At 35.7% G+C, this 23213-nt stretch overlaps 2 protein-coding genes across 3 annotated transcripts in view; one reads left to right on the top strand and one right to left on the bottom strand.

Annotated features, from left to right (window-relative positions):
- The window catches only part of ARL13B (ARF like GTPase 13B), an 80548-nt gene that overhangs the window by 27765 nt on the left and 29570 nt on the right, over positions 1 to 23213 (top strand). For both annotated transcript variants that reach the window (XM_068546898.1, XM_068546897.1), the window contains exon 3: positions 1135 to 1384. In XM_068546898.1, coding sequence (XP_068402999.1) covers positions 1135 to 1384 — 250 coding nt within the window. The remainder of the gene's footprint in view (positions 1 to 1134; positions 1385 to 23213) is intronic.
- On the bottom strand, positions 12178 to 13062 carry STX19 (syntaxin 19). Its single transcript, XM_068545602.1, has one exon. The coding sequence runs from the start codon at positions 13060 to 13062 to the stop codon at positions 12178 to 12180; it is 885 nt and encodes a 294-aa protein (XP_068401703.1).

Below are 23213 nucleotides of genomic sequence, written 5' to 3'. Positions count from 1 at the left end.
CTTTCATGAGTTCTCTCTTGCCATTCTTCTATTTTTATTTCCATACCTCTCCAAAAAGTGGCTATCACTCTCATTTTCAGTCCGTTCTAGAGACTTTTGCAAAGATGAATCTCAAGGAAGACTACTTTAGTCACCTTAATTATGTTACTGGTCTGCTAAAATACCTTCCATGGCTCCCAATTCTCTATCTTCAGAACCCTCTTCAGTGTGCGTTCAGGCTTAAGGGTTTGCTCCAACTACAATGTTCAACTTGTTCGTGCATCTTGCCTTTACCATTTCTATTACTTAGGTCACTCATCTGACTGTCTAAATCCTACCTAGCTTTAAGGCCTAGGTCCCAGCTCCTAGTTCAAGGCTTGAACCTTAGTGATCTTTTTAATCTCTTACTGTCATTACTGCTCTTTGGCAGTTATAATTGTATACATCCTGTACCTTCTTCTTTGTGCTGTCATATGCAGAAGTCCAAAGAAATTCAATTATAAATTTATGAGAATATCCTGTATTCTATTCTTGTAGAAGAAAATAAAATCTACTCTTTGTATTTGCAAGCTGTCCTTAAAAGTCTCTTTATTCCAATTACAGCTTTAATTCAGTTAATTAAAAAAGAAAGGTTCTATACCCTTCATAGCGTCTCCCATTATTTGGTTGTTCTAGACTATTCTCTAAATGTTTAGTTTTTCTTTATAACTCCACAGAGGTTGTAATGGTCCTTGGGGATGGCTGTGGTGTTGAAGGTTGAAATTTTTATTGTTTGTAACTTGGGGAGTCAGTGGCCTTAAAGGCAAGAGTTCATTGGTTTATTTATTCTACACATCCTTATTAAGTACCCGTTATATGGTGGGCATTAGTTTAGGAACTGGGGTTATATCAATAAAAACAAACAAGCAAACAAAAAAACAGACAGAAATTCCTATCTGCAAGGAGTGTAAATTCTAGTTGGATATTTTATAGTATCTACCTTTCCCCCAAACCAATGTGCTTAGATGTAATGCTTATTGTGTAAGCAAATAATAAACATTCTATTTAGTACTAAAGTATGATGAATAACACATTTATGTCATTTAAGTTGTGAAGTTAAATTAGTGTTATTAATTTAAAGTCTCAAGATTCTTTCTTTTATATCATTTGAAACAGAGTATCCTGAAGATGTAGCACCTACCGTTGGATTTTCCAAAATTGACCTTAGACAAGGAAAGTTTGAAGTCACCATCTTTGACTTGGGAGGTGGAAAAAGAATTCGGGGAATCTGGAAGAATTACTATGCTGAATCTTTTGGGGTAATATTTGTTGTGGATTCGAGTGATGAAGAGAGAATGGAAGAGACAAAACAGACAATGTCAGAAGTGATAAGACATCCTAGGATATCGGGAAAGCCTATATTGGTGTAAGTAATGTTGGTGTTATTGTAAACGTAGAGACAGCAGCATTAAGTCATTAAAGAAATTTACCTAAGTTACAAAATACTGAATAAGCTAAATTGTCACACCCTCGTATGATAAAATGTATGTAATTTACTGGGAGTTGTTAATATACCAAGGCCTTATTATAATGCTATCTGTAGAGGTTAAGGGCAGAGGCTATGTAATGAAGAAATCTTATAATTAGATCTCCTGGGTTTTCAAATGTAAACTCTTTGTTTTATTTGATCATTTATTTTTGTCAGATTTTGCAAATGGTCTGTTAACAAGGTTCTAAAATGTTTTTCAATTTATTTTCCTCTTTTAATAACTTATTTATGTTTTGCCTCTGTCCTTTTTTTCTTGAAGAGTATTCTTCTTTGAAAGTTATTTAGATGGTTTATTCTTCTAATGCCATGTTGATTTCTCAGTTTTTACTACTATATTTCCAAACTGAACATGTGATCTGTGACACTATCAACTTAGTTGTATGCTTAGCATCATTTTGTCCACCTGCCTAAACATTTTTTAAAAATTAAGTGACAAAGGACTTTTGCACTACCCGTCCTCATAGCATTTCTGCATAGTAAACACCAGATGGTGCTATAACTTTGAGACATAGTAAAGTGAAAGTAGTTTAAATTGCTCTTAAAATTGGAGTAAGCGGAATGTGTGTTTTGCCTTCTTGTCCCTTTTCCCTCGTTCTTGTGTTTCATTACTAACGATTAAAAAAACCCCGAAGCAACCTATCACATGGTTAACTGAGAAATTGTAAGACAGAGTTCCTCAGTGGTCCTCAGTAATAAATGAACATTTTTAAATGAGGCAGGTTGGAAGCTCTGATTACAAAAAGTAAAACTTTATTGTATCATTTATTGTTAAGCTTATACTGTTTAATTTTTATACATTTAACTAATTAAAGAAGTTATTTGATATATATATAATTAATTCTCACCTTTATTGAATATGAAATAGACTTTAATAGATATGTATACAAAGAGTAAACTTTGTTGAACCCATAGACTAAATTAGTCTCTACAAATGTTTAAGCAGAGAACCAGTGACTTCTAAAGTAAAAAGTATTAATGACTGATGTTCATTTGTAAAATAATTGAGTGTGCTTTTTTTAACCCAATAGTTATTTATTTTATACTTTTTTTCATGTATTCTCTCATGCATTTATTCATTCATACATGTACTAATTCAACAAATATTTATTGAACATCCACTATGTGCTAGACATTGTTCTGGTGATAGGGATACCTTTGGGAACAAAAACAATAGAACTCCATGTATGATCTCAGTAGCTTACATTCTAGGGGGTGAGACACACAATAAAGGTAATAAATAAATTGTACATTAGGTGATAAGTATATTGAAAATAAAGCAGATAAAAGAAGATCAGGAATCCTATGGTGGTGGTGGTGACAGGGGCGTGTTACTCTTAAAATTAGGATAATCATACTAGGTCATATTGAGAACATGACACTGGAGGTGAGAGAGTCAGTCATGCAGATAGATGTATGTGGCAAAGCCCTGAGGCAGAGGCATGCAGTTTGTGTCTGCAGTATTTACTGAATAATCCAATGTCAGCAAGATACCTGCTTTCAGTTCTGTCACCTCTCTCAGCTAATGAATTTCCAGAATTGGAAAAAAAAAAAAACAACTCACAACTAGGATGACTGCTCACCATTATAATTTCATAGTCAATGCAATCTCACAAAGACATGAGAATTAATTATGGATCAATAATATGTTTATTAAATATGGAATGGTTTGCCATTTGATGAGTTTTTCTCAAAGGAGTTTTACAACCATAGAATTTTTATGAATAAAGGTAAACTTTTTGAGATGTGTGTGCTTCAAAAATATACAAAATTTACTAAAAAGTAAATATTCTTTTTTTTTTTTTTTTTTGGCCACACTGCATGGCATGTAGGATCCTAGCTCCCCAACCAGAGATCGAACTCACGCCCCCTGCATTGGGAGCGCAGGGTCCCAAGCACTGGACTGCCAGGGAAGTCCCAAAAAGTACATATTCTTAATAAATTTAGAAGATGTAGGAAAGAATGAGGTTAAAAAAAAAAAATGATTGACCTATCATGCAGAGCCAACCACTGCTATCATTTTGATGAGTTTCCTGTGCATATTTTTGTAAAACATGTAATATATGCAGTGTTCATATAATACATAAAATTTTCTATCCCACCCTTTTTTCTGTTTATAAATCCGTCTTGAATATCCACCCAAGTCCCATATTTGGAAGTTCTCCTGTTTACCTTTTTCTCTCTGACCTACAATTAATTTGTCTTATTGATGTTACTATCTTAATATCATTTGAGTCTCTTTACTCCTCTCTATTCCCTTTAATGTTACCTCCTTTCAGCCTTTCTTCACTTCTCCCTTGTGTTACTGATTACCCTCCTAACCAGTCTCCCTGGTAGCAGTCTTGCCTAATCTCTAAGCTCTCCTCTACATTGCTAGCAGGAGCCCTTTTCTTTACTTGATATTTTTCAAATTACAAAATTGGTACATGCTTTAATAAGTGAAACAATGCAAGAATAGATAAAGTACTTGAGAGCTCTGTTTTAAATGCAAATTTTATCATTTTACTTTTCCTCTGCTCAAAGTCCTTCAGGTTGCCTCCATAGCTCCACACAGATAGGAAAGTCTGTGTTTTAACTGATGTAACCCTAGCACATAATAGGTATGGCATTGAAAAGTCCATTGGATAGTAAGTGGGAGGGGCGTCCAGTAGACCCCTAGTAAGCTGAGTGCTAGGGGCTAGTGGGTGTGGAGATGTAGGGGAGGCTACCTGAATTAGGAGGCTGGCTACAGTGCTCCTTGTTGCACATAGCTGCTTCCTTCTTGCCCACGGACATCTGGACCTCTCATCTGCAAAATCCTATAATGGCATCTAATTTCTTCTGATCACCACTTGTCTGTCTGAGCCTAAACTAGTTGATTTAGGACCTACAAAGCCTCTCAGAACTCACTTCAACCCCTTGATAATTTCCTCTTCCCACCCTCTAATAATGAGCAAACAGAGAACAACAGACCTCTGAGAAGATTCAGTCATTCAACAGAAGGAAAGAAACCTGAAGAATTATTATCTTGTCTGTAATCATGAAATTACAAATTGGTAGAGCAGGATTCATTCATGCTATGGGAAGCAGAGTAGATGACCACGATAGCAGGTCCTGGACACTCTAGCTCTGCCTGACCTGATTCTGCACAGCAGTCTGACAGCACGTGTCATTGCAAATGAAACCTCAGTCACATTTCACTTTATGTCACAGACGTGAGGGTTCTCTTGAAAGGTCAGAGTCGTAGATCACTAGGCTTCGGTGTTTTATTAGCTCAGAATTTCTGTTTGGCAGTTCTATAGTATTTACTGCTTAATCAGCATAATATTCCAGTCAAAATCTCTGAAATAAGTGGTGAAAAGGTGAAAAAACATGGGTTTAGAGAGAAGACAGAGAATCTGAAACCTGGATTCTAAAAGTTATTGTGTATTTGTTTATGACCCTGACAGGTCACTTTACTTCTTTGGACTTAGTGGTTAAATGACTCTTCTTTAATAAAAGTAACTGTAAAATATAGTAATTCTGTGATTGTATTCAGCTGTGTATTATAATGTGGACCTTGGTATAGTCTATGCCAAGAATCCATTTTGGTAAAAAGGTAAAAGTGATTTGTATTCCTTCTAAAGAAAGTAAAAATGGATGCCATGCAAATATTTGGGTCTGTTATCATGCTGAGTTGTTTATTTACCTAGAATAGAAAGTCTTTCTTCTCTCATGTCTACTATAGATTAACTTGAACCTCTACTCTGATTAATTAAGGTATGAATCATATTACCTACCCTCACATTCCCACCACCACATACATACTCCTGCTTTAACCATTTATAATTTAATTATTTATTAAAAGCTCTAATACTAGATAGTCTTGACAGATAAAGAAGACCTTTCCAAGAGAAAAAGTAAACAACTTTGCAGTGGTATAAGTAACACTGAAATCAGTAGTAATTTCAAAATTTAAGCTCAACATCCACCGGAGAAATTTTCCATTAATAATACAAGGTACTATTTGTTGATTCCTTGTGGAAAGGGCTGAGCTAGGAGGTATTTTAAACATCCTAACCTATTGAAATTTTCAGCAGCCCAAGGTTACACCAATGTTATATAAGAAGGCACATGTTCTTTCTGCATCTCTTCTTTATAGTACAGTCTTGAAAGTTGCCCTCAGAGCGATTGTAAATTACCCTTCATTTTTTGTGGTTGTATCTCCTAATACTTATAACTGAAATAACTCTGGAGATCCACAGGCTAAAATTTCCTACCAGGATAATAACAATTCTACTTGTGTTAGCATACTTGAACTCTTGGAGTGGTGCCACTTTCTCATTATATACTGTCTGCTTTTCTGTGGAGTTATATGACCTAACTTAACTTTTGGTCAGACCTCACAAATTAGATGCTTCACAACAAAAATGTATAGGAGTTTCACTCAGGGAAGAAAACATAATATGTCATATATGATCTGGCTAGGTGTTATGAACATTTCAGTAAAAAAAAGTTTGACCTGGAGGTCTTTGCACCATGCGTGGCTTCCCAAGACCCTCTGAAGTCACATACACAATTCTGAGTGCATGTGCATTTTTCTTGGGAGCAGATTCTAGCTCTCATCAAATTCCTAAAGGATTTCATGACCAAAGAGGTTAAAAAAAACATGGCAGTGAGTTTTTATATTAGGAGAAATAATAAGCAGGGTTTTTATTGATAATTTTTTTATTGATATCAGACTTTTGTCTCCAACCTCTATATGCATATTTGACTCACCTTTCTTCTAGACAGTATTACAGGAAACTGTTAGTTTGCAAGTTTCTTTGAGTCATATTCTTTCTTATAAGTGCCCAAGAGAAGTTAATTAGGTTATGGGTTATCCTAATACTGTTCTTAGAATTTGAGTCAAATGTACTTTCACTAAGTCAGACCTTTCAATAAGAAATAGGAGAACCTGGATCCTTTTTAGAATTCTGGAAACCCATAAGTATGGAAGTATGGACAACCTATGTCACTTAATCACTTGATCCTTAGTTGTAGTGGTGGGTCCCTTAATTTACTATTCTTACTATCTGAAACCCCTACTCACTTTATTTATAGGGCCCATTGGCTTAAGATTTCTTTTCTTTCATCGGAAACTTACCAAGCTTTCATCTTCATCAACTTTATTTAGTTATACTGTTGACTCACCTCTACATTTCCTTACTGAGGGCTTCCTTTTGTCTGTAATGGCATCCAGCTTCACTAATAGCAGCTGTAGTTTACAGTAAAGCTTCTCAGCTGGTTGACTTCCTAGGTAATTTATGCACAAAGAGCCTGTAGAGGTTCCCATCCTTTCCCTCCCCTGTCCCAACACGCTCTATTGTAAAACAAAAAAACGACAGTGTCGTTAGGCGGCAAGATGTTATCCAGGGATCACCTATATCAGCATCAGGCCAGACCTGCTGTATTTTTTAGAGTGGGGCCAAAGATGCCTCTGGCTTTTTCACAGGTTCTCCAGATCTCTCTGCTGCACAGCAAAAATTGAAATCTACTGGTGCAGGGGAAACCATGGGCTTTGGAGTCAGCCAGGCCTTGAGTAGGTTACTTAATCTTCCCGAACTTCTATGTCTCCACTTGTAAATAAGGATTTTAATACTTGTGTTGTCATGTGAATTCTAAAATAATGTATTTAAAGCACCTAGTGCAGTGCTTTACTAGTTTTCTGTGCATGTGATGGTGGATATGAATAGTTACTATTGATGATATGCTGTGTCTAGGTAGAGATGAATTAGGAGAGCCAGTTTTTTTGTTTTTTTTTAAATTATTTATTTATTTATTTTTGGCTGTGTTGGGTCTTTGTTTCTGTGCGAGGGCTTTTCTCTAGTTGCGGCAAGCGGGGGCCACTCTTCATCGCGGTGCGCGGGCCTCTCATTATCGCGGCCTTTCTTGTTGCGGAGCACAGGCTCCAGACGCGCAGGCTCAGTAGTTGTGGCTCAGGGGCCTAGTTGCTCCGCGGCATGTGGGATCTTCCCAGACCAGGGCTCGAACCCGTGTCCCCTGCGTTGGCAGGCAGATTCTCAACCACTGTGCTACCAGGGAAGCCCCAAGGAGAGCCAGTTTTATAGTGTCATATGTGAATTCAAGCTACATGAAGCTTTTGATTACAGAAAATGACATGGCTTAGTGGGTAAGAATAGGAGCCCAAGTGCTCAAAATAATTATTGCATACTTTCTGAACCAATAGATTCCTAATAATGTGCCTCCAATGCTTAAGAATTTTTTTCTTTTAAGGTAGTAATTTTAAGGAAAAAATGGCTACTTTTAGTGCCTATTGTGTGTGAATAAACAAAATGTTCAGCAGCTAATTAGTTAAATATGTTTATGTTGCTTAGGTTAGGGTGCTTTTGAAATATAACAATGAAAATTGTATGTGATATATTGCTCTGCTATGAATCTTTCTGTGATTAAGTCTTGCTTTAAAAGCAGTATGTTTAGATATAACTGCTACTAGAAAATTACTATTTTCTGAACTTATCTGGATATAATTATGCTAATGAATATTAAATAGTACTCGATATTTTCAGTTTTCATGATAAATAATTTAGGAACAATTATAAACCAGTATCAGTAAGGCACTACATTAAAGGATATAGCACAAGTTTAGAAGGGACAAAAGAAATATCTCTCACCATCTGATTTAGCTGGGGAGTTTATCACTCGTTTTAAATTTATCTTTTTTTATAATGTTCCTTAAACATTTGAAGCTGACCTATGGGAAACATCTTTTTCTCCGGTAATGCTTGTAACTGACACAGTAGAAAACTCTTCAATTTCTTTATATTTTATAAGTTAAAAATTACTTAATAGTGTTAGGAGACATATATATACACATATATAGTCATATTCCTGTTTACATAAGAATTCTCTCATTTTCCCACCACCAAATTTGCTCAGTTATCTGCTTTTATTCCTTTGTCTTCCCTCCTATAATATGGAAGAAGTGTTTCTGCTCCTGTCCAAGATCCCATCCCTTTCTATTATTGTACTGGGTTGGCCAAAAGGTTCTTTCGGTTTTTTACGTAAGATGGCTCTAGTAGCGCTTAGTTGTCTTTAACTTCATTCGAAACAATTTTGTTAGATTGTGTGTGACAGCTGTCATATCAGCGTGCATTAAAAAAAAAAAACTTATCAAAATTGGTGAATTTTTGTGTAGCCATTTTAATATTGAAGACGGAAGGAAAAAAGCAACATTTTCAGCGTGTTATGCTTTGTTATTTCAAGAAAGGTAAAAACGCAAAAAAAGATTTGTGCAGTGTATGGAGAAGGTGCTGTGACTGATCAAACGTGTCAAAAGTGGTTTGCGAAGTTTGGTGCTGGAGATTTCTTGCTGGACGATGCTCCGCTGTCCGGTAGACCAGTTGAAGTTGATAGTGATCAAATCGAGACATTAATTGAGAACAACCAACATTAGACCACTCGGGAGACAGCCAACATACTCAAAATATCCAAATAAAGCATTGAAATCATTTGTACCAGCTTGGTTATGTTAATCGCTTTGATGTTTGGGTTCCACGTAAGTTTAGCGAAAAAAACTTTCTTGACCATATTTCCGCGTGTGATTCTCTACTTAAACGTAATGAAAACGTTCCGTTTTTAAAATAAATTGTGACAGGTGATGGAAAGTGGATACTGTACAATAATGTGGAATGGAAGAGATCGTGGGGCAAACGAAATGAACCACCACCAACCAAACCAAAGGCCGGTCCTCATCCAAAGAAGGTGACGTTGTGTACATGGTGGAATTGGAAGGGAGTCTTCTATTATGAGCTCCTTCTGGAAAACCAAATGATTAATTCCAACAAGTGATGCTCCCAAATAGACCAACTGAAAGCAGCACTCGACCAAAAGTGTCCAGAATTAGTCAACAGAAAACGCATAATCTTCCATCAGGATAATGCAAGACCACATATTTCTTTGATGACCAGGCAAAAACTGTTACAGCTTGGCTGAGAAGTTCTGATTCATCCGCCATATTCACCAGACATTGCACTTCGGATTTCCATTTATTTAGGTCTTTACAAAATTCTTTCAATGGAAAAAATTTCAATTCCCTGGAAGACTGTAAAAGGTACCTGGAACAGTTCTTTGCTCAAAATGATAAAAAGTTTTGGGAAGATGGAATTATGAAGTTGCCTGAAACATGGCAGAAGGTAGTGGAACAAAATGGTGAATATGTTGTTCAATAAATTTCTTGGTAAAAATGAAAAGTGTGTCTTTGATTTTTACTTTAAAACGGAAGGAACTTTTTGGCCAACCCAATATATTATTCCTCCCCTTTCTTATATCGAGTTTCTCTCTCTGGATCATTCCCATCAGCAGAATGTGCTCTTGTGTTTCTTTAAGTATTGTGGAATCCTTTGGCTCTACATCTCTCTCCACATGTTGACTCCTTTTTATAGTATTCTATTCAAAATTCTGGAAAGAGTTGTCTGTAGTGGATTCTGTACTTATTTATATCACATTCTTTCCTCAACATGCTCCATTTGTGCTTTCATTCCTACAGTTCCTTGAAACTGCTCTTGTTGGAGTCAACAAATTATCTCCATGTTGCCAAATCCATTGTCACTTTGCTGTTCTTATTTTACCTAAAATTGACTATCCTCAACATTGTTTTCCTTTTAGCACTTTTGCATTACAGCATACTTTTCTTGATTTTCCTCCTACTTCATCGATGGTTCCTTCTTACTCTTTTTTGTTAACTCCTCTTCTGCTTTAAGTCTAAATTTTAGAATATCCCAGGCTCTTTTAGAATATCCCAGCTTTTTGCATCTAGATATTTTTGAGACCTTAAATATTGTTTATTTACTCAGATGACCCAAATCTATAGCTTTGACATCTCCCAAGAGTTCCTACTGATATAGCTAATATCTTAGAAACCTCCACTTTGACATTTTATGGTCATCTCAGATTCTATTGGCCAAAACAGAATTTCTTGATTTCCTTCTCACCCCTAGTGTTGAAACCTTCATATCTGTCTTTTCCCATCTCAGTAAAAGCGATCATAATCTAATCAGTATCCTGTAGATTTTACCTGTTAAATTTATCACATTTTAGTCTAATTTTTTTTTCCATCACTACAACTTGGTATATAGTACTTAAGAACTGGTTCTGGAATAAGATTGCCTAGGTTCAAATCCCAGTTCTCTGTGTACAGTTTCTGTGACCTGAGTCAGGTTACTTAACCTAGCTGTACTTCAGTGTTCTTGTTGGTAAAATTGTAAAATTATTAGAACAATGCTGGGACATAGCAAGTATGTTTTTTTATTAGTCTTGAGTGTTAGTACTGCTGCTACCACCATCACCACCTCCACTCCCATCCTAGCTGAAGCCTCCATCATCTCTTAACTGGGACTATTGCATTAGCCTTCTAATTGTTTTCTATACCTATATGCTTGTCCTCTACTCACCTGCCCCAAATCCATTCTGACCCATTCTCCGTACAGTAGACAGGATGATTTTTTCCCAAGTATAAATTACATAACATTACTACCAGGCCAAAAAACAGCTTTGCCTTTATTACACTTGCTGTAAACTTCAGACTTACAGAGCTTTACATCTAGCCCCTGCTGACCTTTCTTAACCTCATCTCTTACCTCACTGCTCTTTTCCCACTATGATACAACTGTACTGCTCATTCTTCTTTGAATGGAGTAAGTTATACCCTCCTCAGGGTCTTTCTACTATTTGTTTCATATGCCTGGAATATGTGCTTCCCTTGTCCTCATCACTTAGATCTTCACTTATATTACCTTTTAGAGAGGCCTATATTTACCACCCAACTGAAAGAAGCCACTCTGACAATATCTTATCATCCTTATTTTAAATCTCTGCCAAGAACTTAACATTGTCTAATATTTGTTATATGCTTTCTCCACTAGAATGTTAGTTCCAAAACTCTATCCCCATGTGAGTTCAGACTGTGTCCCTAGCCCATAGTCTAGTGCCTGGCTTCACAATAAAGTGATGGAGAAACTTCCAAGCATACAATTGCCTTTTATTTTTTACTTTATTTGCCAACCCTCTTAATCTGTAATACAGTGTCCTGAATGGACCCAAGTTCAGGAAAACAGTGCCTTAACTTAGCTTTTTAGGCCTTAAACTAGAATCAGCTCCTAGTTACCAACTAGACTCTTCATTAAGTACACAGTTGGGTTTTCCTAGGATTTGTTGACCACTGAGTTAACTGACCTATCTGAACGTAAAAGATTTGATGCAGCTTTTAGTTTGATTTGGCTTTAATAGAGCGCCACTTGAAGTCTTGTTTTATACAATTCTTAACTACCAAAATGCTCTTAAATGAACCTAAAGCATTGTTTAAGTAGTTGTCACTTACTGACATTCATCTTGTTAAGGCATTGGAAGTTACAAAAATATGTAATAGAGCTTGATACCTGTCTAGAAACTTAAGATCATTTACCTCATTTTCAATAGTTAACCCATGAGTTTAAAGCTAATATGCTATTTTTAGTTTAATAAATGAAGACTTGTTTTATGTCACTTGCTTTAGAAATTTCTGTAACTGTAGTGGGTAAGGGCGAAAGGGGAAAATTATAACTTAATAGTGATGAAAGTATGTGAATGGCTCTATGAAATGAAGAAAAATGATACAAGACACTAAATTATGGGACATCCTTCATTCTAAAGCTGGAGAAATTTCTAAAATAGCTTCTTTATTTTGAGCCACAGCATGGACAACACCAGCAACAGAACACCCTGCAAGGATTTCTTTTTTTGTATTTTACAGCTAGTCCAAATTTTTCTTTAGTAGTGATAACATACTCTTTTGTGCCATTCACTATCATTTCAATATTGTTGATGCTTTCTCCCTGTTCCTCTACTAAAAGAGATATCTGAATGAAAAGGTCCCTTAAATCCTTTATTTGGTTCTCCAAATTAACAAGTTCTTTGTGTCTCTGTTCCATCTCTGAGAGTTGTGCTTTAGTGATACTGATTTCTCGAAGTAAGCTTTCATTAAAAACTTCCCATTTTCCTTGATGAAGCATATCATTTACCTCTTCTTCCGGCACTTCTTTTCCAGCAACTTCAAGCTGACGGAAAATAAATGTCCTGCACTTCTCTTGCTTTGCTGCTATTGTGTCATTGTATATAAACATAGTTTGCTGAAAATGGCGGAACAACGCAGCATGCTGAGATTTAAGTATCCTTGTGACCACTGATGATGGACCGTTTTCATCCTCTGACTTTTTAACTTCTTTCACTAAATCATCCAAACCTCTATTAATGTGTTCTGCTTGGACTTTTATCTTTTTAGTAATGCTAGACTCTCTCTTAAGTAGACTAAGCCTTCTCATAGAAGCCAGCAGACTTTTCTGTTGGTGCCCAAAGTTTTGAACATCATCTGTCAAGTTGTTAATACTCTCCTGTAGTTTTTGTATCTCATGTAGGTGTCTCTCAGCTACAGGCTCTCTTTCATAAATAACAGCTTGCTGCAGAAACACCCCTTGTTCCTCTGCTTCTGCAGTCGACACATCCTTGTCTCTAGAGAGCTCAATTTCCTTTGTTCTTTGCTTTAGTTCTTGAAGTCGGTCTTTCATCTTCCCTGTCCTCCTAAAAGCAAAAATGATTGTGTTGAACAAAGAAAAATTTGGTATTTCCCCCCAGTAGCAGTTGGCTTTACATAGCTATGTCTATCTCTCAGGAAAAATCCTCCTAGTTTTCTGAAAAGATGACTAAAAATTAGAAAAATCAATAAGAATTGCCTCATAAAGATCACTGAAATAGGAAAAGTAATGTAAAATATTTTGTAAATCACTTCTTATAATACAGGGCTTCTATGAGTCCCATACAGTTGAGTAAAGTAGCTGAATAAGCAGTGATAGAGAAATAATTGCCCCCAAATAAGTTCTCAGTGTCACGATACTGCCACAGAATAGATTTTTCTTGATTTAGGAAGCTATATCTTAGAATGGAAGATTTGACCATATCTTTTTAGGATTAAAAGGTCACTCTGAATGTGTCCTTATTACTAAAGATACGGTTCCCAGTTCATTTGGTCTATGTAATGTTAAAAAACATACTCATTTTGCTAAATATGTGTAGTTCAGCTAAAACCAGTATAGTGACAGGGCAGATTCCATATGAGAGCTTTAAGCAATATAGGTAATGTTGAATTTATCTCAGAATTTCTCAGGCTTCTGGATTGACTAACACATTATTTGACATAGCTTTGTTTTCTTATCCATTGCATATATATAGAAACATATTCTTGGTTTGATCATGCTGATTTCTCATTATTAGCATTCCTTTGCAAAGATATCCAGACTGTCTTAGAAAAAAATTTTTGTTAATTCATAATAAGTGATATTTTTACAAACATGAGAATATATAAAATCTTATTTGGGGGACACTTATAATATTGACACTTACTGTATGCTGTGTTGGTAGTTATTCATGGAATCAATTTGATGTACATAATTATATAGTGATATACATGAAGTGAATAAAAAGAAATCCTTTTTAATAAAATACTTTCTTTTCACAGCACATCTTGACTTTAGAAAGGCATTTAAAATGCCTTTCATGATATTTTTGTGGATAAGAGGAAGCTGTTAAGGAGTTACAAGTAGCTCATTGAACCACACATAGTATCAACTAGAGAAAAAGGTCTCTAATGTGACGCTGTTATGCTATGGGATTCAGTGCTTGATATGTTTATGCAAATATTTTTATCAGTTATTTGGGTGTCATAGAAGGCATACTTATCAAACATGTTGATGGCACAAAATTTGGAGAGTTCTTTAGTATGTTGAAGTACAGAATTGGGATTTGAAAATTAAAATAGAACAGAACACTATACCAAAATAACAAAAACATGTTTAACTGGATAGATGTAAAGTATTGCACCTAGTTGTTTAGAAAACACCTTTACATCTATAAACTGGAAGACCCTTGAGTTCATAGCAGTGCTTATGAAAATCACTGGAGATTTTAGTTAATTTTGAGCTTTTAATCAGAACTCTCAGAATAGTTATTATGCTTTCATGAATAATAATGTGATGTCTAGATTGACTAAGAAAGATATTTGTTCCACTGACTCTATGCTAGTGAAAGCAAATGGGTGAGGGACTGTGTTAAGTATGAGATGAAAATCCACAAGTTGGGAATTTCCAAACTGTCATGGAAAGGATGAGATTGGAAGACCATAGTATATGGAGAGCTGTTGAAAGAAATGGAAATATTTGTTCTGAAAAAGAGAAGGTCGAGGGAATATCTACAACTGTTTTCTAAAATGTGTAGATCTGTATATATGAGGGATTAGACTTACCTGGCGTACCTCCAAAGGGCAGTGTGGGTGGAAATTACATGGAATGAGGTTCAGTTTAGTATAAAGAAGACTTTTCACACAAGTAGAGCTGTCTGAAGATGGAATGAACTGTTTCATGAGATAAAAACCTTGCCATCACTAGAGATGTTCAAGATGTTCTTGAATGATGACCCAGTCGAGGATACTGTAGAAATGATACCTGTTTTACCTAAAACGTTAAACTAATATCCTGATAATATTCCTTTGGTTTTAAAGAACTGACATTCTGTCAAATAATTTTTGAAGCTTACTATATGCAAAGTTTTAAATGCTATAGTGTGTATTCAGTAATACCTGTCCTTGAGTAATTAGTATCTGAGGGGAGATGGACAATACACAATTAAACAGATAAATGAGGTAATTTTAGATCTTGATAGATCAGTTAGGCACGGCCTCTCTAAGGAGCTATTTGAGTGTAGACCTAAATGTTGAGAAGATGAAGAGCCAAGAAAGTGCATCCTGAGTATTGGAGATGGGGTGGCAGGGCAGTGACTAGGACTGGTATGTTTTAAGAACAAAATTAACGCTTATATAGATAGAAATTAATATGGGCAGTAACATGGGAGGAGTGAAGTCAGGACGGTAGGTAGGGATCAGATCACAAAGGTCCTTGTGGGTCAAAGTAAGGAATTTAGATTTTATTCTAGATGCAGTGGTGGACAGTGAAAGGATAAATAGGGTATTGACATAAGATTTATGTTTTTAAAAGATCACTGTATAGAGAATATATCCTGATGACCTCCAGGAGAGATCTGGATGGAAACTAGATGGAATAAATGGGAACCATCTGGGATATATTTTGGAGGTAGAAGGCGGGAATCTTGTCAATCCCTTTTTCAGGCTACATCAGGAACCACCTCCCTCGTTCAAGTCACCATCCTTTCTCACCTGGATTATTGCCGTAGTCTCCTACATGGTCTCCTTGTTTCTTCCTTTGTATCCCCGTCTCTTTTGGTCTTCTCTTAACACAGAAACAAGAGTTAAAATGTAAGTCAGATCATGTCATTGCTGTGCCTAAAGCCCTCCTTTAGTGTGATCTCTCAGAGGGAAAGCCAGAGCCTACAAGGCCCAATATGACTTCTCCACCTCTCCTTTTGCCCCTCTGACCATGCCTCCTACACCTCCCCCTCCCTCTGCCTCAATCACACTGTGCTCCTGGTTATTCCTCACACAAACCTGGCAGGATCCTGCCTTAGGGCTTTGGCACTTGCTGTCTTCTCTGTTTGGAATGCTCTTCCCCATGTAGTGCTGTCTTATTCCCCCAACTTCTTTAAATCTTACTGAGATGACACCCTCTCAGTAAGGCTGTCCTTGGTCACCCTATCTAGAACTGCAACCACCCTTCCCAGCTTTAGTTTTTTTCCTAGCACTTCTCACTATATTTTACTTATTTATCTTACTTTATTGTCTGCTCTCTTCCCCAAATATAAGCTCCATGAGGGCAAGGATCTTTATTCATTCTGGTATTCCCAGCGCCTTCACAAGTCTCGTTTATTCAAGTTCTGATATTGAGCTCTTTATAGTTCATTTTCCTGAGTTCTTAATATGTGACAGGCACTGTTCTGAGTGTGTTGTATGTTCTTTTAAGAACTCTGAATTAAGTATTACCATGGTCTCCATTTTACAGATGATGACATTAAGACCTGATCTTAAGTAACTTAACCAAGATATCAGCTCGTGGTAGAGTTGGGATTCAAATTCAGGCAGTCTAGTTTGAAGGACTCACTCTTTACTGTGCTATAAAGCCTTCTTCAATGGTATCAGATGCTCTATAGAGACCAGTTCAGATAAGTTCTGAGAAGAGGCAATTAGGTGAGTGAAGTGGTTGGGAAAGAAGCCAGATCACAAGGGATACTAAGACCTTGAAATCTGTTTTTGATGGAAAAAGTCTTTTATAGATATTAACAGTTTACTCAGAGACATTTGCTGTGTACCTGTATTGCTGAGCATTTTAAGTATTGGTTGGAAACATTTAACAGCAAGTTTTTGTTGCCTGTAATGCACTTACAGTTTTCTGCTATTTATTTTAAATTATCTAAATATGTAATTCAAATAGCTTGCAGTCTTTTACTTTACCACTGATTTGCTATATTAAAAGTAAAAAAAAAAGCTTCAGTCTGTACAATTTATGCAAATAAGAGACTTCTAAGTAGGGAAAGGATTTCATTCCCTCTGTCTCCCCACCTTTCCATTGTCTGTATTCTACCTTACTTGCAAAGAATAATTTCTTTACCTTAGGAACAAAACTAACCAGATCCAGTGGTTTACTAAGATCTGTGGGAAAAAATAATAAGCTATAATATTAAACCTGGAAAATTTGTGAAAAGAAGATTAGTCAAGGAGGACTATGAGAAGGTGGCAATATAGATTGCAAACTTTGGGTGTTAGGAAATTAGATCAATATAAAACACTAATATATTGATCCATGTGTTAGGCATACCTTCTAGGAAGGTATTGATATTTACTGGCCTTTGTCCTTACAAGTAGGAAATAAGCAAACTAGAGAAAATATATATAATACCATGTGAGCATACTATATTTTTAAATAAATTTATTTTATTTATTAATTTTTAGTTTTGGCTGTGTTGGGTCTTCGTTGCTGCGCGCGGGTTTTCTCTAGTTGCGGCAAGCGGGGGCTACTCTTCGCTGCGGTGCACGGGCTTCTCGTTGCGGTGGCTTCTCTTGTTGCGGAGCTCAGGCTCTAGGGCGCAGGCTCAGTAGTTGTGGCACGCGAGCTTAGTTGCTCTGAGGCATGTGGGATCTTTCTGGACCAGGGCTCGAACCTGTGTCCCCTGCGTTGGCAGGCAGATTCTTAACCACTGCGCCACCAGGGAAGTCCTAGCATACTATTTTTTAAGTCCTTTATTAAAGTGAAAACAAAGTGATTTTATTTGAGAATGATTTCAGTACTAGAGCAACCAATAAGCGTGCAGAAAGTTTGATATTATCATTTTTTATATTTTTCCCACCTTTTAAATTATAATGAACAGATTAATTTATATGTATATATAATTTCATGTAATTAAGTTATTTATAATTAATTAGTTAATTGTAATTAACCTAATATAATCCTTAATATAAAAATACAGATTTTAAGAGATAAATTGTAAAGATTTTTAGCTTTATAAACTAATTTAGGTTGGGATTTCTTGTGAGTTCTAAATATTCAGTTTATGAAAAATTCCACTTGGTCCCATTTTTATCAGTCAAGATATGCTTGGTTATGCCATAGTAATGTCCAGTCACCAAATCTTGATGGATTACAACCACAAAGATGTATTTTTCGTTCACATTTCATGTCCATGTTGGGTTAGCAGGGGCTCTGGTTCCCATCTTGGTTTCTCAGAGACCTAAGCTCCACCTTTCTGAATGTGGTAGGCTGGTAGGGCAGTTGGAAGTACTGGAGAGTCTCTCATAGACATTAAAATGCTGTAGGCTGAAATGATGCCTGTCACTTTCCTTTGCAACTCCTCGACCAACTGAAGGAGGATGGTAGTGATATGTAGTCCTCACCTGTTCTCCAAAGGAGAGGTGAACCTGGTTTCTTCCACATCTATTGAATATTATAATTTGATTCCAAAAATAATCCTTAAGAGGTTAACTAATCAATTTCTCATTTTTCTTATGGGGAAATTGAAAATCAGAAAAGTTAAGTGTTTTACCCAGAGCTTGCTAGTAGTAGTACTGGTATAGTAATGCAAACTTCCTGGCTGCTAGACCAGTGCTTTTTTCATTATAAGATGTATAATATAAATTTCCTAGGATGTATATGTTATGTAATCCTGGGTTCATCTATATGCTCTTTTGTATTCAGTATTTTATAAATATTTGATGATTATGCTGGAACAGATTTTTAAAAACACTGACAAACGTTGGGAAGTGATTGTAGAAACTCTTTTTTCATGTGATAACTTTGAGAAAGCAGAATTACCACCCATGATTTATTATATGCCTCTGATAAAGACTAATCTTTCTAGTATAGAGGGAGGTAATTACTAAAGTCAGTTAGCCTAATGATTTATCTTGAATAGCTCCATACTGTTCTTTGTTTGTTTTAGTGTTTGTCACTTCCTTATCTGTGTGCTCCCTCTGGTATTACCATATTAATGCTGAAAATAAATTCCTCCAAAAGTGTTTAAAACGGATGTCATGTTGCTTTTGATATAGCCATAAGTTTTTTTCTTTTCTTTCCTTCCTTTCTTCCTTCCTTCCTTCCTCCCTTCCTTTCTTCCTTCCCTCCTTCCCTCCTTCCCTCCTACCGCCCTACATGATTTGAACAAAGCCTTTTCTTTTAAAAGTGTTTTTAATGTGATTATTTTCATCATTAATACAGATACACAGTTTAAGAAGTCAGACCACTTCAAGGCTTATGAAGATATACAGCTGACCCCTGCCTGCCCCACCACATTCTATTTCCAGTTCCTCATTCCCAAAGGCAGTCATTTTCAACTCCTTAGCTATATGTTGCTTTTAAACTCCCTATTTCTTGATAATTTGCTTATGTAGATGTTTACACTTTTTTCAGTTTTGAATAATCTTTGCTATGAAAGATATGAATTTAACTTTTTTTTTTTTGGCTGCACCACACAGCTTGCAGGACAGTTCCCTGACCAGGGGTTGAACCCGCGCCTTGGCAGTGAAAGTGCGGAGTCCTAACCACTGGACCACCAGGGACTTCTCGGATTTGACTTTCTCTTACACCCCCATCCTTCCCTCAAATTTTTCCTCTCAATGTAATTATATCACAGTTTTTGTTATAGTCAATATTATGTGTTTACGTTATTAGGACTACCCAAATACTATATTTACCAGAATCACATGTTATATATACCAGAATCACACCAGAATCATATTATATATACCAGAATCACTAGGGTTATATTTCCTTTCTCAGAATAATTTTTTTCACTGTATCTAGGCTTTTTCAGTGGATAGAGCTAGGAGATGTATATTTTTATTTTAAGAAAGCTTTTCACTGAAGTATTTACGCATATACAGAAAGTGCCCAAAACATAAATGTATAATTTGATGATTTTTCACAAAGCGAACGGACCCATGTAACCACTACACAGATCAAGAACCTTGTAACTTTTAAATTTTTCTTGAAATTATTAATTACCTAAGTTTTTCAGTTGCCTCATTTTGTACATATGCATCACTAATTCATTCTAAAACTCTTCATTTGAACTGAAAATATTCTCTTAATGTATATATAGCAGGTATTCTTTTCTATCTCATTTTATTGTTTTATCTTTTGAGGCTTCTTTCTTGGAACCCTGATTACCACACAGCTGTTGTCTTGACCTGATTACCACACAGCTGTTGTGTTGGAATTTTTCTCTCCTTCTGTGTATTTTCTCCTCATTCCTTGTTCCTCATCTCTATTTTTGGTTTATCCCCTTGATTTGAGGGCATACCATAGCTTCCTTTTAAAACATAGGTGTGGTGATAACTTGCATTTCTGAAAATGTTTTTATTCTGTCCTTACACCTGAATGATATATTTTCTGCAGATGTAATTCTTACTTGGAAATTGTATTCCCTTAGAATTTTGAAAATTTTGCTGTGTTTTCTTTTAAGTTTCTGTTACCCTTGAGAAATCTGCCATCTGATTCCTGATATTTTGTATAAGATGTAGGTTTTTTTGTTTGTTTTTTTAAAATTTCCTTCCATGAAATTCTTTGCCTTTTCTCTTTATTCCTCATGTTTTGAAATTTTGCAATAACATGACCTAGGAATGTCTTTTTGCATGTATTTGCTAGATGTTTAGTGGCTCTTTCCAATTTGGAAATTCATGTACTTATGGTTTCTTTTGGAGGGGATCCTAATTTTTAAAAGAACTTCATCTTCTCCATTTTCTTTGTATTGTTTTCTTTGAAATTGCCCTGATTTGGATGTTGACTTTATTAAGTATTCCTCTGATTTTCTTAGTATCTGAAAAGTAGTGACTTGCCTGAGGCCACACAACTAAAAAGTAGCAGAGCCTACATTCAGATGTACATCTACTTGCCTGCAGATCTGTTATTTTTCTTTATTTCATAGTGAATAGATATAGATTATCCTAGTGAAACATGCTACAAATGAAGTTGATCTGTATCAGATATTGTATTATGTTGTTAATATAAATGCTATGTTTAAAAGAAAAAAGTTCTTGCAGCAGGTAATATAACATATTAGATCTAAAATAATTATGTTAGCAGCTGTATTAGGATTTTTCATACAATCAGACCAAATTAAGCACTTTACAATTTAGAAAAAGAAGAAGTATTAGTTCAGGGACTTCCCTCGCACTTCCACTGCAGGAGGCATGGGTTCAATCCCTGGTCAGGGAACTAAGATCCCGCAGGCTGTGTGGCGCGCACCACCACCCCCCCCCCGAAAAAAAAGAAAAATGATTGGTTCTGATCCCACACACCTGTGTCACGGAAAATCTAAAAAATTTTGAATCCTATCCTTGGCACCATGTAGAGATTGGGATTCTTGTATTTTCTTCTGCTGTACCTTATAGTCATAGAATGAGATAAGACAAGAAGTGAGGTACACTGCATTCCTATTTATGTACACAGGTTTCTGTTTCCTATTCATATACTAACCTGTTACTATGAATTCTTACAACTATAATGTATATAGCAGATATGATGTTTGTTGTACTATTTTTTTTTTAATTGACTTGTGTTCCTCATAATATGGGAAAAGAAAAGAGTGATAGTATTGGAGGCTCAGATGAGAAACGAGGGAGTTATCAAAACCAAACAGATTTTGATTTTTTTATTCATGAGAATTAAGTCTTATCTAATGCTAAGTAGCCTGACAATTTTTAAATTTCACAGTTCTCAAGAACTACAGTGTCTCTAACTTTCTCTTTGGTTGCATGGCTTGGAACAAATCCCGAAACAACCCCCTCTAATATACTTTATACTTATGGCTAGTTAGGTCTTTCTTTTTTTCATTTTAATTACACATAAATGAACAATGTCATCAAAAGCCTTTTTCTGAAGCATCATAGTTTAACATTTTTTTAAGAAATAGAATATTTCAAATTGATATTGTAGCACAGTATACTTTTGCAAAGTGCTTTTGAGAAGGTAAATTTTACTGTCACTGATTTTGGAAATGAAGATATTTGACTCTCCCTTATAAAGGTGGTCTTATCCTGGGTTTCTGTGTTCTTGGGATAACAGTTTCCTGAAGGAATACCACACTTTCATATTTGAATAAAAGATACTTTAAAGAACACTTTAAAATATATTGATATGTATTTTATATTCATTAATCCTAATAAATTTAGTAGCAAAAAGAAAGTAAATATTCTGTATCTTTTTTTTTATATAAATCTCTATATGTTACTGATATTAAAGGAAAAACAGTCAGATTTCCTTTCAGTGCTGTATATCATAGCATGCATATTATAGTAAATGATGTTTATATAAAATCAGCTGTAAAGTTTATACTGTGTTCATCTTGGTGTATGTCTTCATTTATTTCTTTTGAACATTTAAAATATATTTATGTTCAAGATCCTTTTACATTATTAGGTTATTTCTGGTTTCTTAGAAATAATTCCTTTGTTTATTGTGGCCACCAATTGTTTTTCTTGGTGATGGGCAAGTATATTTAGTAAACTTTGTCAGCAGATTATCTTCAGTGGGGAATTATATTATACAAGAATGCCCTGAGTGCCCTGCATTATGGATACATTCTTAACCGCATTTTTGTGGTTGTCACTACTAGGGCCCCATGGAGTTTGCCCATCATAGCCCAGGTAGTATAAATACAGTTTCCCTCTATATCTGTGGGGAACTGGTTCTAGGACCCCCACAGAGACCAAAATCCACGGATGCTTAGGTCTCATATAAAATGGTGCAGTATTTGCATATAACTTATGTACATCCTCCTGTATATTTTTATGTACTTTAAAAGTATACTTTAAATCATCTCTAGATTACTTATAATACCTAGTACAATGTACATGGTATATAAATGGTTGTAAATAAAATGTAAATGCTATCTAAATAGTGGCTGGTACGTAGAAATTTCAAGTTTTGCTTTTTGGAACTTTCTGGGTTTTTTCCTGAGTATTTTCCATCTGAGGTTGGTTGAATCCATGCATGTGGAACCTGCAGGTACAGAGGGCTGACTGTATGGACCTGATCTTTCTCTAGTGATTTCTATAGCCCAGGTAGTATAAATATGGGCCTGATTTTTCTGTAGTGATTTTGTAGCCTGAGTGAATACCTCACTCCCTGCTGTACTCCTGGACAAGCCAACAGAGATTTTCCTGTGTCTGTATACAGGCTGTTCTTTTTCTGGTCCACTATTCCATATAGGAAACTCAATTTTAGTTCCCTATTATGAACAAACTCTAAACCCGAGCCTCTAAGAT

The sequence above is a fragment of the Eschrichtius robustus genome, chromosome 6, assembly GCF_028021215.1.
Source record: "Eschrichtius robustus isolate mEscRob2 chromosome 6, mEscRob2.pri, whole genome shotgun sequence".
NCBI classification, from domain to species: Eukaryota; Metazoa; Chordata; class Mammalia; order Artiodactyla; family Eschrichtiidae; genus Eschrichtius; species Eschrichtius robustus.
Note: the sequence above shows the minus strand (reverse complement) of the source record. Positions and strands in the feature narration are given on the sequence as shown.

Bases quoted from the DNA above. Each gene is read 5' to 3' on its own strand.
- STX19 (XM_068545602.1), bottom strand. From the start codon at position 13,062: ATGAAAGACCGACTTCAAGAACTAAAGCAAAGAACAAAGGAAATTGAG.